This window comes from Leucoraja erinacea, chromosome 24 (genome assembly GCF_028641065.1).
Source record: "Leucoraja erinacea ecotype New England chromosome 24, Leri_hhj_1, whole genome shotgun sequence".
Classification (NCBI taxonomy): Eukaryota; Metazoa; Chordata; class Chondrichthyes; order Rajiformes; family Rajidae; genus Leucoraja; species Leucoraja erinaceus.
In genome coordinates this window covers 24384810-24403184 of record NC_073400.1, presented here as the reverse complement: position 1 = coordinate 24403184, position 18375 = coordinate 24384810, and the positions used below count along the sequence as shown (strand labels likewise).

At 47.1% G+C, this 18375-nt stretch overlaps 1 protein-coding gene across 3 annotated transcripts in view; it reads left to right on the top strand.

The window, feature by feature from the left end:
• Positions 1-10481, top strand: part of LOC129708822 (DENN domain-containing protein 2C-like) — a 100672-nt gene extending 90191 nt beyond the window's left edge. For all 3 annotated transcript variants that reach the window (XM_055654825.1, XM_055654826.1, XM_055654828.1), the window contains 4 exons: positions 2047-2152; positions 4111-4350; positions 7998-8084; positions 9097-10481. In XM_055654825.1, coding sequence (XP_055510800.1) covers positions 2047-2152; positions 4111-4350; positions 7998-8084; positions 9097-9128 — 465 coding nt within the window. In that variant the 3' untranslated portion in view covers positions 9129-10481. The remainder of the gene's footprint in view (positions 1-2046; positions 2153-4110; positions 4351-7997; positions 8085-9096) is intronic.
• The last annotated feature ends 7894 nt before the right edge of the window (positions 10482-18375 follow it).

Sequence of the window (18375 nt, the reverse complement as noted above, 5' to 3'; positions counted from 1 at the left end):
CACTTTCAGAGATTTAGACTCCAAGATCCCTCTGTACATCGATGCTGTAAGTCCAATCCCATCTTCATGAGTGAAGATGGCTAGGCGATGTCACGGAGTCATACAGCATGGAAACAGGCCCTTCGGCTCAACTTGTCCATGCCAACCAACATGCCCCATCTAAGCTAGTCCCACTTGCCTGCTTTTGGCCCCCATCCCTCTAAACCAACCCTGTCCATGAACCTGTCTAAATGTTTCTTAAACGTTGCGATGGTACCTGCCTTCGTTATCTCCTCCGGCAGCTTGCAGCTTGTTCCACCCTTTGTGTGGAAAAGTTACCCCAAAGATTCCTATTAAATCGTTCCTGCCACACTTTAAAACTATGTCCTCTGGTTCCCGATTCACCTGCTCTGGGCAAAAGAAACTACCCAATCTATTCTTCTCATGATTCTGTACACCTCTATAAGATCAGCCCTCCTCGTCCTGTGCTCCAAGGAATAGAGTCCCAGCCTGCTCAACCTCTCCCTATAACTCAGTCCCTCGAGTCCTGGCAACATCCAGGTAAATCCTGGTGAACCGTTTCAAGCTTGACAACATCTTTCCCATAACATGGTGACCAAAACTAAACACAATACTCTAAATGTGGCCTCACCAACACCTTGTATAACTGTAACGTGACCTCCCGACTTCTATACTCAGACTGGAGACGTCCTTCTGTGCCACACTGGTGTTTTCTCAACTTTATGTCCTTTGCCCGATTAAGATACAGAAAACCCCTCCACCATTAACAGGCAGCCTTTCCTGAAACACCCTCATCTTGAAAGTAAATCATCTTTTAAAAATAAACCTCTCCGCCATCTTTATTTGGGAGTTTAGCTTTATGGTTCTTTAATGTTTAGGTGACGAAGGCCAATTGATGGAGTCATTTTGGAAGTGGCTTGTTTAATGCAGAGCTGTTGTTGTACAGTACAATTCATTCCCTCCGCACCAGACCACAGAAGGAAGCAACCACTGTAAACACATTCCTGCTTAAATAGACTCCATGCCGTGAGCATCGAGCCCAGATGATTCAGGATTTTCAATGGATGTGACTGGGAATGGGATGGAAATGCGTGTGTGCGCGTGCGCTGAGAAAGTGGGATAGCATGGAACTATTGTGATCGGCTGTGGGCCGAAGGGCCTGTTTCCACGCGGTATCTCTAAAACTAAAAGTAAAACATATGTGCCCGCTCCACACAGACTGGGCAAGACGCAGTCTTTATTAGGGGGTTCCTGCTTCCTACAGCCCTTTTTGGTTTTTTTTGCCTGTTTTCTTTGAGATTTCCTGACTATTTGATGCCCTCCTTGGGGACAGAAGTAATCTCGTCTCATCCACGTCAATGTTATCAATGTCTTTGCACTGATGTGTTTCAGAGCATTTCGTGGTGTGGTTTGTGTGTATTTGCCAAACGACAGTCTAAAGAGTTTACCAATTACTAATGGCATCCTTGAAATACCATTACATTAATCTGTTCCCATGTGAAGCTGGCTGTCTGATTGTGGAGCATGGGCCTCTGTATTGGCATGAATTATATATTGCTGCACAGCCACAGAGCAGCACAGTGGCGCAGTAGTAGAGTTTCCGCCTTACAGCTCCAGAGACCCAGTTTCAATCCTGACTACGGGTGCTGTCTGTACTGAGTTTGTGCGTTCTCCCCGTGACTTGCGTGGGTTTTCTCCGCTTTCCTCCCACAATCCAAAGACGTACAGGTTTGTCGGTTAATTGGCTCGGGTTAAATTGTAAATTGTCCCTAGTGTGTGTAGGACAGTGTTAGTGTGCGGGGATCGCTGGTCGGTGCAGACTCGGTGGGCCGAAGGGGCTGTTTCTGCGCTGTATCTCTAAACTAAAAACTAAATTAAGCCACCTTCAGGAACAAGCTGACCTGAAACATCACATCCACATTCACCTGAGATGCTGCCTGACCCGGCGAGTTACTACTCCAGCACTCTGTGTCTCCCCATAAACATGAGCCGCAGTCTTGGGGGTAAAGTTTACATGGCTAACTCTCCTGATCTTTGTCTCCACAGATGGATGACGAAGATTCCATCATTCCGCACAAACTACAAGCAGCGCTGGAGCTGATCTTGGAGCAGAGAAGGGAAATGCTTGCTACAGAGGAGGGAGAGGGTGGTGGTGAGTACAATGAGTAGACTCCGTCATATGTTGCTTGCTTTGCCGATGGCTGATGAAAATCAGGGGCTTAATGATCACGTTGAGTTTATCATCATATCCACACGGTACGGTGGGGTTACAGGCACACGGAAAATCTGGCACGATTCAATTTAACAGGCAATCAAACCACACAAACACATGGGTGGCACGGTGGCGCAGCGGTAGAGTTGCTGCTTTACAGACACAGAGACCCGGTTTCAATCATAACCACCGGTGCTGTCTGTATGGAGTTTGTACGTTCTCCCTGTGACCCTGTGGGATTTCTCTGGGTTCTCCCACACTCTAAAAGATGTACAGATTTGTAGGTTAATTGGCTTCTGTGAATTGTAAATGGTCTCTAGTGTGTAGGATGGTGCTAGAGTACAGGGTGTAGGATGGTGCTAGAGTACAGGGTGTAGGATAGTGCTGTGTACAGGGTGTAGGATGGTGCTAGAGTACAGGGTGTAGGGTGGTGCTAGAGTACAAGTGTATGATGGTGCTAGAGTACAAGGTGTAGGATGGTGCTAGAGTACAGGGTGTAGGATGGTGCTTGTGTACAGGGTGTAGGATAGTGCTAGTGTACAGGGTGTAGGATGGTGCTAGAGTACAGGGTGTAGGATGGTGCTAGAGTACAGGGTGTAGGATGGTGCTAGAGTACAGGGTGTAGGATGGTGCTAGAGTACAGGGTGTAGGATGGTGCTAGAGTACAGGGTGTAGGATGGTGCTAGAGTACAGGGTGTAGGATGGTGCTAGAGTACCGGGTGTAGGATGGTACTAGAGTACCGGGTGTAGGATGGTGCTAGAGTACAGGGTGTAGGATGGTGCTAGAGTACCGGGTGTAGGATGGTACTAGAGTACAGGGTGTAGGATGGTGCTAGAGTGTGTAGGATGGTACTAGAGTACCGGGTGTAGGATGGTACTAGAGTACAGGGTGTAGGATGGTGCTAGAGTACAGGGTGTAGGATGGTGCTAGAGTACAGGGTGTAGGATGGTGCTAGAGTACAGGGTGTAGGATGGTGCTAGTGTACAGGGTGTAGGATGGTGCTAGAGTACAGGGTGTAGGATGGTGCTAGAGTACAGGGTGTAGGATGGTGCTAGAGTACAGGGTGTAGGATAGTGCTAGAGTACAGGGTGTAAGATGGTGCTAGAGTACAGGGTGTAGGGTGGTGCTAGTGTACAGGGTGATCGCTGGTCAACGCAGACTCGGGAAGCCGTAGGGCCTGTAAGTCTGAAGTCTAAAGACACTGTCGAATCCCTGGAGAAGCGAAATACTCGGGAACTCCAAAATAAAATTCTTGCAGGCATCCTGGGTGACCAAAACCCATTTGGGAAATTGTGTAAAATATATGTAAATATCAATATGTGTACATTGTTGTACTTTCTTCAGTAGTGCATACTCATCCTGTCTCTTCCCAGCTGAACTATCCTACCAACAACTAGAGAACAGTCCTGAGCCACTATCTACCTCATTGGAGACCCTTGGACTATCTTTGATCACGCATTACTAGATTTTATCTTGTACTAAACGTTATTCCCTTTATCCTGTATCTGTGCACTTTTTGTATCAAAAAATAATGTATTTAAATACCAACACGATACAAAAACCAAAAAAAAACAAAACCATGGTGACATACCCACCACCATATTACAAAATCAACAAACCATTCAGATATTAAATTACAATCAACTATGTTACAAATAATACCACCCTCTCTGACACCACCTGGGTGCAGGGGCAAGCATCTGGCTCGGGCAAAGCCCTCTTCCGCCTGGCGCTGTGACTCGCGGATGGCCAGCTTGGCCAGGCCTCTCTGTACACTGTGGATGGCTCGATTGTAATCATGTATAGTCTTTCCGCTGCCTGGATAGCAACAAAATCTTTTTTTCACCGTACCTCGGGACGCGGGACATTGAACTAAACTCAATCTGTCTTTCCCCAGCCCAGTACACTCTCAGCACACTGGTATCGGAAGCGTGTGTCAGGTTCTTTGTGGAGATCGCAGGTCACTACTCCCTCCACATGTCGGTCAACGAGAAAGGCGAGCGGTGCTTCCAGAGGGAGGCCTTTCGCAAGTCCCACACCTCCAAGAGCATCCGACAGTTCTTGGAGCTCTTCATGGAGACACAGATGTTCGCTGGCTTTGTGCAGGACCGAGAACTACGGAAAAGCGGCGTGAAAGGTTAGTGCTGCTGTCCCCGCTTACCCGAGACACAGGGCAGCACGGTGGCGCAGCGGTAGAGTTGCCACCTCACCGCGCCAGAAACTGAACTACAGGTGCTGTCTGTATGGAGTTTGTCCTGAATGGGTGATGTTTTGGGTCGAGACCCTTCAGATTGAGAATCGGGGGAGAGAGAAACTAGAGATATGGAAGAGTACAATGTTACTGCAGCTTCTTGAAGGCTGAGCAAAATCAACGGTTCCATAATCATGGTAATCCACCCCAATGTGTTTGTTGATTTGACCAACCATTGTTCGCTGAGCACTTTCTGGGGTTTGCCATTGGGCTGGCGGCTTTTAGAATGTTTTTTTTCTCTGCGGTTTTGTGCCTCTATTTTGTTCACACAGAGAGTGGTGAATCTCTGGAACTCTCTGCCACAGAGGGTAGTTGAGGCCAGTTCATTGGCTATATTTAAGCGGGAGTTAGATGTGGTCTTGTGGCTAAGGGGAGGGGTAAGAAGGCAGGGATGGGATACTGAGTTGGATGATTGATCATATTGAATGGCGGTGCTGAAGGGCGGCACCTTTTTCTGCCTCTATTCTTAAATCTTGTTTTCAGAAATTATTTCTCTTTTCACTTCTTCCAAATAAAATTGTGTCCGGAAGTCCTGCCCTTGGGAAAGGCCAATTTCTGTCCATTTACACCACCACAGACAATAAACGGACATTGGGTGCCATCTATGTGGAGTTTGCACGTTCTCTCTGTGATCGCTTGGGTTTCCTCTGGGTGTTCCGGTTTCCTCCCACATCCCAAAGACGTGCAGGTTTGTAGGCTAATTGGTTTCTGTAAATTGCCCCAAATGTGTAGGGAGCGGCTGGGAAAACGGGATAACATAGAAATAGTGTGAACGGGTGATCGATGGTGGCCGTAGACTCGGCGGGCCATGCTATATCTCTAAACGAAACTGAACATACTATAGTGTGTTGGAAGGAGATGCAGGTGCTGGTTTATACCAGAGATAGACACAAAGTGCTGGAATAACTCAGTGGGTCAGGCAGCATCTCTGGAGAAAAGGAATAGGGAACGTTTCGGGTTGGAACCCTTGGAACCATTCTTCAGTCTTGACGTTTTGTGTCAGAAACGTTGTGTGTTCCGACCCAAAACATCACCTATTCTTTTTTCTCCATCGATGTTGCCTGACTCGCTGAGTTACTCCAGCACTTTGTCTAAACCAAACATAGCCCCTAGTAAGGTCTACACTGGCGTTTGTTCCAGTGTTTCATAACATAATCCACTACTTCCTCTTAAGGTCTGCAGTTGACGACATTTGTACCCCTTGCCTGGTCAATTTTTCTAATCCTAACCCATGCTTAATGCCATTTTTAATAGCCCCATCCCAAATTATGAGTTTGTGTAAAACAAATAGCTGCAATTTTGTATAATTTCTGTACAATGTTATCAGTAACGATAGCATCTTCCCTCAAGCACAATTACACATGCTATCATGGTGACACTGTTTATGTAGTTCATTTCCTTTGGCTTGATCTTGTGGTTTTTGACCAATTTATTCCTTCTGTGAGAAGACATCAGCTGGTGTAATGTTGGTCGCTCCATTAATCTATATAGCAGCAGATGTTGAGGGGGTGTAATCGATGCTCTTCGCATTGAAGATGTTTAGTTTAGCTTGGTTTAGAGATACAGCATGGAAACAAGCCCTTCAGCCCACATAGTCCACGCCGGCCATTGATCATTTATATACTCGTTTTAATGTTAGATCACTTTTGCATCCTACACACTAGGGGCAAATTACAGAAGCCAATTAACCTACAAACATGCATGTGTTTGTAAAGTGGAAGGGAAATGGGAAACTTGAAGTAGACCTACGTGGGGTGTCACAGGGAGAGCACACAAACTCCGCACAGACAGCAGCCGAGGGGAGGATCGAGTCCGGGTCTGTGGCGCTGTGAGACAGCAGCTCTACCCACTGTGCCACCGTGCCGCCCAACAAGTTGATGTGGGGCTGCTACTGACTGTGGCCCTTGGGTATATTTGGTCTGGCTGGTTGAAGCCAGGCTCTCTTGTGACTTGTTACATGAGCAAGAGTGGTCACACGTAGACGGGAAGAGACCAAATCATCGATCAAATCAGCCCCACAATCATCAGCAGCAACAACAATTGCATGTCGCATGTTCCAGCCCCATGTACAACTTTCATTTTGTGCGACCCATTTTAAGATGGGGTGAAAATAAGTTCCATTACAACCGGGCTTCTCATTAGATTGTCAGTTATCTGAACATTTGGAGTTTCATTGGTCTGAAGAAGGGTCTTGACCCGAAACATCACCCATTCCTTCTTTCCAGCGATGCTGCCTGCCTCGCTGAGTTACTCCAGCTTTTCGTGTCTTATCACATCATAGATGGGACCGGCGATCCCCGCACACTAACACTATCCTACACACAATGGGGACAATTTACTATTTTACTAAAACCAATTTACTAAAAATACACCTGTATGTCTTTGGAGTGTGGGAAGAATCTGGAGGATTCGGGGAAAACATACGAACTCCGTACAGACAGCACCCGATGTCAGGATCGAACCCGGGTCTCTGGCGCTGTAAGACTGCAACTCTACCGCTCGTCCACCGTGCTGCCCTGCTGCAAGGCCAGCTCCATGTCACCGATGCTGAAAGTTGATGCTGTATTCCCAATGCCTGTTTTATATTTATTCCATTATGCCGCTTCTCAAATGTTATGTTTAGTTCATAATGCCTGGTATTGGAAAGTGCTGATTTGCCTTTTATTATAAAATGGAACAGCTACCTTGGTAAGGCCACCAACATAATCAACGACCAGCATCGTCCCTCCTTGTCCACCTGTTTTATCTCCCACTCCACCACCCCAGTCATTGTCTCTTCTCCTCTCTCCCAACAGGCAAGAGGTTCAGAAGGTGAGAAAACACACACCTCCAGATTCAGGGACAGTTTATTCCCGGCTGTTATCAGCCATCTGACAAACTAGAGTGCAATCCTGACCTCCCATCCACCTCATTGGAGACCTTCGAACTCTCGTTAATCAGATCTTATCTTGCGCTAAATGTTGTACCCATGATCCTTTATCTGTGCTGCACGGTAGATGAATTGATGTGTTCATGTATAGTATTTGACTGGATACAAAAGCTTTTTACTGTAACTTGTGACAATGATAAACTAAACCAAACTAAAGAGATTAACGGTGCACAAAATGGTGATGGGGAGAGATTCATGGATTCATTTTATAAGAGCAGAATTTGGACCATTCTGCCCATCCAGCCTATCCACCATTCATCACGCCTGATCTATCTATCCCCCTCAACCCCATTCTCCTCCCTTCTCCCCATAATCCCTGACACCCTTACTAATTAAGAATCTGTCAATCTCCGCCTTAAAAATATCCATTGACTTGGCCTCCACGTCAATAAATTTGACAGATTCGTCACCCTCTGACTAAAGAAGTTCCTCCTCATCCCAGTAAAGACCCACACCGCCATCGAACCAACTCCAAGAGTCTGCCCTTCTCCTCATACGGAGGTGTAATTAACAATGCCCTCCCCCGCATCACATCCCAAATGTTTGTAGATGGATGAAGCCGAGATATTTATTGACCAGTGATATCCAACTGTTCCCAATGTAGGTCTCTTTGAGGTCCGAGCTGCGGAATATCTGGAGACCATCCCCGAAACTGGACCAAGCAGCGTGAACAAGTTCCTCAAAGGCCTTGGTGAGTATTGATGAGTCTAAAGTCTTCCTTCCACCAGCGTCCGTGGTCAGTTGCTCTGCCCGGCAACCGACTCCTCTTCCTTGTGGAGACGCGAGAAGCCGCAGATGCTGGAATCTCGAGCTAAAATCAAAGTGCCCGGGGAACTCAGCAGGTCGGGCAGCATCTGTGGAGGAAATGGACGGGCGACGTTTTGGGTCGGGAATCTTCTGCAGATCTATAGATGTGTTCTGAACTGAAACATCTGCTCATTCCCTCTACTGATGTTGCCCGACCTGCAGAGATCCTCCAGAATTGTGTGCTCTGCTCTTTCTTTTCATGGTTTTAAATATAGGTTACCGTATATAGTAACAACCCTCTTTCAATACCCTGAGAATTATTACCCTGTGATAATCATCTCGCGTGGTGGCTCCTGCATTACACCAGCCACCTCATAGAGTTATAGCATCATACAGTGTGGAAACAGGCCCTTCACCCCAACTTGCCCACACCGACCATCTACTCTTGTCCCGCCTGCCTGCATTTGGCCCATATCCTCTTAACCTGACCTATCCACTTATTTCCAGACGTCATGGATCTTTATGCTAGAAAATGGGCTAGACTTTGGTGTTATTATGTTTGGTTTAATTTGGAGATACAAGCATGGAAACGGGCCCTTCAGCCCACTGAGTCCATGCCCACCATTCACCACGAGTTCAATGTTTGCATCCACTCCCTACACACAGATGCCAATTAACCTACAAGCCGTTACCACGTCTTTGGGGTGTGGGAGGAAACCAGAGCAACCGGAGGGAACCCACATGATCACAGGCAGAACGTGCAAACTCCACACAGACAGTATCGGTGGTCAGGATGTATGGCTGTTAGTTGAAATGAATGTATAATGCCACAGCTCTGCTGGGTTCTATTGGGGTGGGGTGGGGGGGTTGGGAGGAGGAAGTGTACCATGCATGTATAACTTGTGACTTCATTACCCTTCTGAGTATTGAACCTATTTTTTCCCTCTCACCAACAGGGAATAAGATGAAATTTCTTTCCAAGAAATGACGACCAGATTTGGCGATGCCAAGACTTTGTCACGGGAGTCCATAATGAAGCATCTTCTAACCAGGCAGTATAAATGCCCCGGAAACATTCCCTCCAGAATTTGCCTTTGCTGGTCATCGGACAGGCTGGAGTGACCTTGGCTCGTGTAGTTTGCCCCAATGCCCGTGTCTGTGTGCATGTTTTGCTGCACTCGCTTTGGAAGAATTATCCTGGCAAGTCACTGGATTTTCCTTACGATGAGGAATGGCCGCCCGCCTTAAAACAGCACGCCCGTTTTCGGGCCCAGAACACAATGGAAGGAATCGGAAGAGGTTCCGATCGGATGCAAGATAGATGTGAATGGAAGAGATCGCTGGATCATGCTCGGTGATCTACGCACAAAGAGATGTCCCTGCTAAACAAATGTCAAATTCAGATTGCTCTGCCGTTCTATCTAACTCCACACCACACGCAAAAGAGCTGTTCTTAATGTGACTTTCACTATTTGAATGTGTTCTCAGGATGTGGTTACCCCCCCCCTTGAAGTAATTGGTATCTTAAACTTACTTGCACAGATTTGACACAAAATGGCACATCAAAGTGCCCATATTTTAGATGAGAGTATTGGGGAAAGTATGTGGCACTCTTACCCCCACACCACCCCTCCCCTCTGCCATCAATGTCCGAGTGTGGATTCACTCATACTGGTGCACTCACAGTGTCCCACACTCTGGAAGCTGGTGGTTCATTTTATCACTGGGATCAGAACTCGAATCGGGCTCGAATTTGGTGGTGGACGGGTAGACGAGGGGGGGGTTGGTGATTGTTAGCAGCCAGCCGAGGGCCAAATCAGGACCCCTGCATCTCATATTGGCTCCAGAGTCAACCAAGACAAAAAAATGGGATAGATATTTGTGAGTCGCTGTGGGTGTCATGATGGGGGAGGGGAGGGATTAAAAGGAATGTTCCCTTTAAATATCCAGATTGTTTCGAGCGGAATATCTTGGATTTGGAAAATGTTAATGTATGTAAAGGAAAGTTATGGTTGGATGACAGGCTGGAGTTCTCATTCACGTCGGTGTACTACACAACATTCTATTGTGTTATATCATCTCAAACCTGTATGGAGCATCACCCTCTCCTGAACAGGCACAAGTATGTCCTACTGCTACTTGCCCACAGCCGCACCAACCCTCTCAATTTGTCAGGTTACCCTTCTGGGAGGACACAAAGTGCTGGGGTCCCTCGGCAGCTCGGGTAGCATCGCTGTGGAACACGGACAGGTGACGTTTCAAGTCTGGATCCTTCTTTGTTAAAGAAGGAACTGCAGATGCTGGAAAATCGAAGGTACACAAAAATGCTGGAGAAACTCAGCGGGTGCAGCAGCATCTATGGAGCGAAGGAGCATCTCCTTCGCTCCATAGATGCTGCTGCACCCGCTGAGTTTTTCCAGCATTTTTGTGTACCCTGGATCCTTCTTCAGCCCCCGATAGGTCACCTATCCATGTCCTCCAGAGATGCTGCCTGAACCACTGAGGGACTCCAGCACATTGTGTCTCTTATTGTAAATCAGCACCAATAGTCACCTTTGTGGAACCCTGGATTTAATTAAGACACAAGAGACTGCCTGTGTAGGAAGGAACTGCAGATGCTGCATTATACCAAAGATAGACACAAAATGCTGGAATAACTCAGCAGGTCAGGCAGCATCGCTGGAGAAAAAAGGTGATGTGTGGTTCTGACTCGAAACGTCACCTCTTTTTCTCCAGAGATGCTGCCTGACCCGCTGAGTTACTCCAGCGTTTTGTGTCTATCACAAGAAAATGTAGTCCAATCTAACCAGGCTGTCTTGTATTCCTGCACTCGCCCAGGCTCTCCCTCAGCCACATCTTCCTTGCCTTTCCTCCCCTCGTTAGAATGTGATCCAAAATGCGAGATCTCACAGTGGGGAAGTGACTGAAGCCACTTGGACAAATGTCAAACTGAGAAGCAAGGGCTGGGTGAAGTTCAGGCTCAAAGCAAGCAAACTTCCACTGGGATATCAGCATAATAGAGGCTTCCTGCGTTCATGCAGTTTGTGGAGTGCCAGAGTTGTTAAGGTGGGAACTTCCTGTATCCAGTGGATGTGAGGATTCTGTGAACACTTCACAATGTAATTCATCTCATCGGCTGTGATTCCAGCAATGCTCAGTGTGAACGTGGCCTGTGGTCTCTCAGCCCTGGTACACTCAGTAAGATTCATCTTCAGCAGAATGTCGATGGGTTTTATTAATGTTTCTGTGCTGGCAATGTTCACTCTCCTGGTAATGCACACATCCATACTAATCGGACTGAAACACTCATACCGTTTACCTGACACAGTCCGTGAGTGATTAATTCATCCATGGGAACCAGGATAGAGAATTACTAAATGGCAAAAGATCTTGCTCAGCAGTAGGAGAAAGACCTTTGAGCTTACAAGCATCCAACAGTCCTGGTCCCATACTTCCTCGAAACATCGAGTGTTACAGCCACACAGGGCCTGGCCAAAGGCAGATGTTGCATTACTGAGCTCTGGGCCCAGACAATGGCTCTTGTCTTCTCGGTTCCGAAACCGTTCAATGTCCACTTCTCTGCCCTCGTTCAGTCGGAATAGGCATGTGCCATTCCCCAAAGGTCTGGGTGCACTCAGCGGTTCTGGCAACAGCTGTGGAAAGAGAAGGTTAACTTTTGAGGTCAAACTGTTCTGGAAAGGAAAACACAAATGGTTTCAGTCTTGAGACAGCAACTCTCTCTCCACAGATGCTGCCAGGTCTCCTGAGTGTTTCCTGCATTTAGTGTTTTCAGTCCAGGTCCGCATTCGTTGGAATAGCCAAACAATGTACATCAAAAACACTACAGTAAACGGGGAGAGAATTCTCGTTCCTCACTGGTACGGCATGCTATCTTTCTGTTTGTACCTGCATAAGGCTTGGTCTATTTTAGCCAGTTGTCCCGGGTCAGACCTGTACCTGCGGGCAGGTGTGTCTATCTCCCTGGGACCTGATTTGCACAAACCGTTCTCCTGACTTTCCCCGTCGTCTGCCAATGAATTGGACATAACGTACGGGGAAAGATTTCACAGACTTTCATTGGACGTAAAGCGCTTTGGGTATTCTGAGGTGGCGTTGTACAGATTATTTTGTAAAAACCTTTGTACAAATCTTTTGTTACACAGAGGGTTGATTGGACACTTTGCCCACTCCCTCCCTCCCTCCTTCCCCCCTCCCTCCCTCCCTCCCTCCCTCCCTCCCTCTCTCTCTCTCTCAATCCATGTTCTGAGCCTTTTATAGAGCTCTCGGGACCAAGCCAGGAGCAACAAGGTCCTGAACTATTGTCACTCCAAACTACACCGGAGGATGGTGTGTATCTTCGGAGAACTGCAGTGAGAATTTGTTGTAGTAAACCCAATTGTCGGAAGACAGTGACACCAGTAAGGTCTGGTGCGGTACCACGTAAGAATGGTGTGTCGTAGCATTCAACCCTTGCAATGTGATCCATTGGCGCTGCAGGGCTATCCGTGTATCTAGGAGACATAACTGCAACAGATATTTGTTTACATGTGAATTGTAAAATAAACATTTTGAACCAACTTTCTGTCACATCTCCTCTTCTATTAGTATTGTCCATGCACATGGGTGTGCAGGGGATGGAGGGATATGTTTTGTTGTTATTGTCAAGTGTATCGAGGTACAGTGAAAAGCTTTTTGTTGCGTACTATCCAGATCCATATGGGCCGCCTCACCTGGCCTAGGCACCACATTTTTGGGGGAACTTCCAAGGTCAACCTCATCATTTTGTCCGGATTAAAGGGGACCACCAGTCACTGAACAATCAGTGGTGGACTGTACATGCATATAAAACGTTTAGAGGGATATGGGCCAAACATAGGAAGGTGGGACTAGTGTAGATGGTGCATTTTGGTTGGAAGGGCCTGTATGACTCTATAAATATGTATTTCATTGTCCCGCTGTGGTACTTATGACAATTAAACACTCTTGACTATTAAGTAGGGAAGTCTGCAACGTGCCCAGATCATCGGCAAGATGCTGGACCTGAGACTTAGGTTGGTTGTTTTTGGAAGTAGAGGTCAGAGTGGGTCTGAGGGTCACATGATGGGTGACTGAAAGACCACTGTGACTGAGCGGAGGTGCTTGCCAATCAGCGTTAGACATCGATGGACGAGACCGAGTGGTTGCGAGATGTGGAGGTGAAGTTCCACGGCATCCTGAAGGAATGTTTGTCCCTGGATAACAGGAAGGGGGGAAAAGAGGTACAAGGACAGGTACCTCCCACACTCCAAATATACACTGGCTTGTATTTCCTCAATGCTGGTTAATTGGCTTTGGTAAAATTGTAAATTGTGCCTAGTGTGTGTAGGATAACATTAGTGGGCGGGGATTGCTGATCGGCGTGGACTTGATGGGCCGAAGGGCCTGTTTCCACACTATCTCTAAACTAAACGTTGATTCTATCTTGTCTCCGCTGTACAATTTCTTCTAACTTGTATCCACTGACTGGTTGGCATGTGTTGGTACACATGGCAATAAACTCAACTCAACTCAAAGCTGGAAGAGAGGAGGGTGTGGACAAAGCCTGGCAGGTAATATGCCGACACAGGTGAGGAGAGTCGTTTGAGAAGCAGATGGATGGACACAGGTCGGAGATGAAACGACTGAAGGTGTGTGATAAAAGGATGGAAGAGTTGTGAATTGTGAAGCTGGATGAAGGATGTCAGGCGGTTATCTCCCAATCTCCAGATTCATCAAAAGCAGGCGCTAGATTCAATTGCTTGTTTGTAACTAACATTTTATTTTGTTGAGATAATTCCAAGTTAATCAGTTTTCAAAGACTGGTGGTCTTTAAGAAGTTTTGCGTTGTACATATGTTCTGGATTACACATGCAAACACTGGAGGCAGACAGAGTCTGCGATGTTCCTTGGATTCAATCAACCGTGTCCTGTGGCACACACTAACCTCGCCTGACAAAGGAAGTTTTGCTGAAAGTCAGAGGAAGACAGTCGCGGTGTATTTCCCCGGTTCTCTGTGAAAATATGCCTCACAGAAACAGTCAGGGTCCATTTGGGAATACTGCCTTTAGGAAAACTCGGGAAGTTCCCAATGGTCCGTGTGAGCGGGTCGGGTGCACAACATTGTGGTCCTGGCTCTTCACCAAACCCTTTCATCCACGTGATGCCCCAGGAACTGTGCCCCCTTGTGGACGGGCAGAGTGGAAACGGGCCCATTGGCCTACCGAGTCTGTGCCGACCAGCGATCCCTGTGCACTAATTCCATCTTACATACTAAGGGCAATTTACAGAAGGCAATTAACCTACAAACCTGCACGTTTTGGGGATGTGGGGAGAAACCGGAGCACCCGGAGGAAACCCACGCAGCCACAGGGAGAAACGTACAAACTACGCACACACCAGCACCTGTAGTCGGGATCAATCCCGGGTCTCTGGTGCTGTGAGGCAGCAACTCTACTGCTACGCCACCGTGAGAAGCATTTGCAGAATTCTGGCCGGTGAATTATAAAATGGTTTTCAGAGTCTGTAGTAGAGAAGAAAAAAAAATTCAAATGTTACAGAACATAGAACAGTTCAGCCCACAATGTTTGTGTCGATCATGATGCCAAGTGAAACTGATCTGATTTGCCTGTGCAAGAGATTCAGACCCCTTTATTTCCTACACTTCAATGTGTTTATCTAAATGCTTCTTCAACCCTACTGTTGTATTTGCCTCCTTCACCATCCCCTCACCATTCTCGTTCTCCATTAAACATTCCCACAGCTACGCCCTCTAGTGTTGGGCATTTCCACCTGGGGGGGGGTGGAAGGTTCTGACTGTCTGCCCATCAACACCCCTCATCATTTTATATACTTCTATCATGTCTCCCTTCGATCACCAATGATCCATAGAAAACAATCCAAGTTTGTCCATCCTCTCCCTGTAGTTGAAATCTTCTAATGTATGAGGTGTGAACCTCCTCTACACACTCTCCTCTACATGTTCCCTGTTATGGGGTGACCAGGGCTGCCTGCAATACTCCAAATAGGGGCAGCACAGTGGCGCAGAGGTAGAGTTGCTGCCCGACAGCATCAGAGACCACAGATGTTGTCTGTACAGAGTTTGTTCGTTCTCCATGTGACCACGGGGGTTTTCTCCGGGTGCTCTGGTTTCCTCCCACATTCCAAATGCATTGGATAGAACTAGTGTATGGGTGATCTCTGATCAGTACAGACTCAGTGGGCCAAAAGGCCTGTTTTCACGCTGTATCTCTAAACAAAATTAATACAATACAATACAATACAATTTAATTTATTTGTGTCATTTGAACCTCATTGAGGTTCAAACGAAATTTGGTTTCTGCAGTCACACACACAAGAAAAAGAACCAAGACACAACACAATTTACACAAATATCCATCACAGTGAATCTCCTCCTCACTGTGATGGAAGGCAAAGTCTTATCTCTCCCCCACTCTCCTCATTCACCTCCCGATGTCAGAGTCAAAGCCGGAATGTCAATCAGGAATGATTGAACAAGTTGGGGCTACATTGGAAAATCTTATTCATGAACTGATTGAGGTGTTCAAAGGTGGTTATTGGGGCAGATGGAGAGCTATTTTGCACAGAAGAAATGAGAACTAAGGACATGAACAGAACGTATTCGCCAGGGAGATTCTGAAGAAAATCCTCTGGCAGAGGGAGTGGTACGTATATTGGGTTCTGCCATCATGTGGAATAGTTCAGCATTAACTTATGCAACAGGAAGCCAGATTAGGGAGGAAACTGTCCAAGGAAATGCTGACCGTGTTCGTTTCCTTCCAATATTGAGTGTTCCTTTCAATATTTCCAGCAGTTTGTCAACAGGCTGTTGTCAGGCTGGAAAGGGTGCACAGTCTGACGGACATCTCGTCTGCTGGGAGATCAACAAGACCAAAGAGAGTCTTTCACTGAGTTCTTGAACGTCCAGCGGCACCTGATGCCCGTCTCCAAATGTGTCCCTGTGCCCCGGTCCATAAATCAGAGAGTCCCCTGCTCCGGAGCTGATCGGGATAAACTGTGACAAGGACACTTGCTTCATTCTCCAGTCTCTCTTCGCAAATCCACACTCTGCGATGGGCAACAATCTCCTCTCCATAGCTGCTGTCTCCAAGGCAGCGTGCGCTGGCAGTAAGATTCCGACACTCCATGTGAGTTTACATCACGGATTGCCAAACAGGAAACAGTAGATAGTTGCAGGAATATGCCATTCGAGCTAGCACCGCCATTCAATATGATCATGGCTGATCATCCTAAATCATTACCCCGTTCCTGATTTCTCCCCATATCCCTTGATTCCGTCAGCCCTAAGAGCTGTATCTAAGAGGACCCTAATGCACCTGTCCCTCTTAGGAAACCTGAACAGAAATCTCTGGAGACTTTGCGCCCCACCCAAGGTTTCCGTGTGGTTCCTGGAGGTTTTTGTCAGTCTCCCTACCTGCTTCCACTACCTGCAACCTCCGGCAACCACCTGCAACCTCCGGGAACCACACGGAAACCTTGGGTGGGGCGCAAAGTCTCCAGAGGTTTCCGTTCAGGTTTCCTAAGTGGGACAGGGGCATAACTTACCACACTGGAAGATGACAGGGGATACCCCCACTTTAACGGTTATGTACTACCAAGCTGAGACTCTTTGCCTGCAGTCAAACTCCTCAACACTGAAGCAAGAAATACATAAGGTCAATGATGAGATGGCAGCAGTGTCTGAGTTACGGTTTATTATGGTCATGTGTATCAAGGTACAATGAAAGGATTTGTTTTGCACGCTATCAGATCAGATAAAACTATACATATATCCAATCAGGTCAAACTCCAGTCAACAGGCAGAGCGAATGGAAAGATACAGAGCGCAGGATATGTTTCTCAGCATTGTAACGCAACCGCACCAGATGCAAAGTCCAATGTCCCACTGGGATAGTGGAGAATTGGACTGTACCCCAGCTTATGGAAGACCCTTCAGTAGCCTGATACCTGTGGGGATGAAGCTGTTCCTGAGCCTGCAGGTGCACTCATTCAAGATTCTGTACCACGCAGTTTATTAGGAAATCTGGTACATGCAATAGAATGCAAGATCCATTTGGTATGTACTCGGAGCAAGTGTGTAAGAAAACTGCAGATGCCGGTTTACCCCAATTTTCTACATGTACCTAGTGTGGGATAGTGTTAATGTGCGGGGATCGCTGGTCGGTGCGGACTCGATGGCCGAAGGGACTGTTTCCGTGTTGTTTCCCTAAACTAAACTATGATAGACCGGCTGGATGCATTGTTCAAGGCAAACAATCTCGTAGAAGGTGTAACTGTAAACAGCGAAGAATAAATTGCAGCGATTCTTGAGCGACAGGAATCCATACCTTGGGTGGAAGTGAGTAGAGACACTTTGTGACAGATGTCAACCTGTCAGATGCAGTGGCAAGGAAACTGAAGTCACATTTCACCCCAGCACTTCATCAGAATCCTCCAGTCTGGTTCACAAAATCAATTGCAATCAGTGACCATGCAGTGAAACAGAGAGAGACTGTACGAGAGATGGCCATGTTTGAACATAAAGCGCTGGAGGACGTATATGCAATGGATGGAGGAAAAGCACCCAGACAGTTGCATGATTGGGATGGAGTGGTATTGTGGGAACAGGGTGAGGAAAGAGCTCAGCTGCTGCTTAATATGGATGTACGTCACACCTAGATATGATGCTCACAAAGATCTTATCTTCACGTAGACAGGATGGATCTGCTGTGTCCCAGGTAGGGGAGCTTTGAACAAGAACTGACTATAATATGTAGGAAGGAACTGCAGATGCTGGTTTACACCGAAGATAGACGGAAAATGCTGGAGTAACTCAGTGGGTCAGGCAGCTTCTCTGGGGAACATGGATAGGTGACATTTCGGATTGGGACCCTTCCTCAGCCACTTGAGTCGTCATAAGCCTGAAGAAGGGTCCCAACCCGGAATGCCACCCATGTTCTCTAGAGATGATGCCTGTCCTGCTGAGTTACTCCAGCACTTTGTGTCCTTTTTTGTAAACCAGCATCTGCAGTTCTTGTTCCTCCGTGTCACAACATTCCTGGTCTGAGCTCTGGGGGACAGGTTAGTGTATGTGTTGGCTGAAGAGAGATAACAGGCTCAGCAGTTGGTGCCAGTTACAGCACCAGAGAACTGGGTTCAACCCTGACTACAGCAGCTGTCAGTGTGGAGTTTGTACGTTC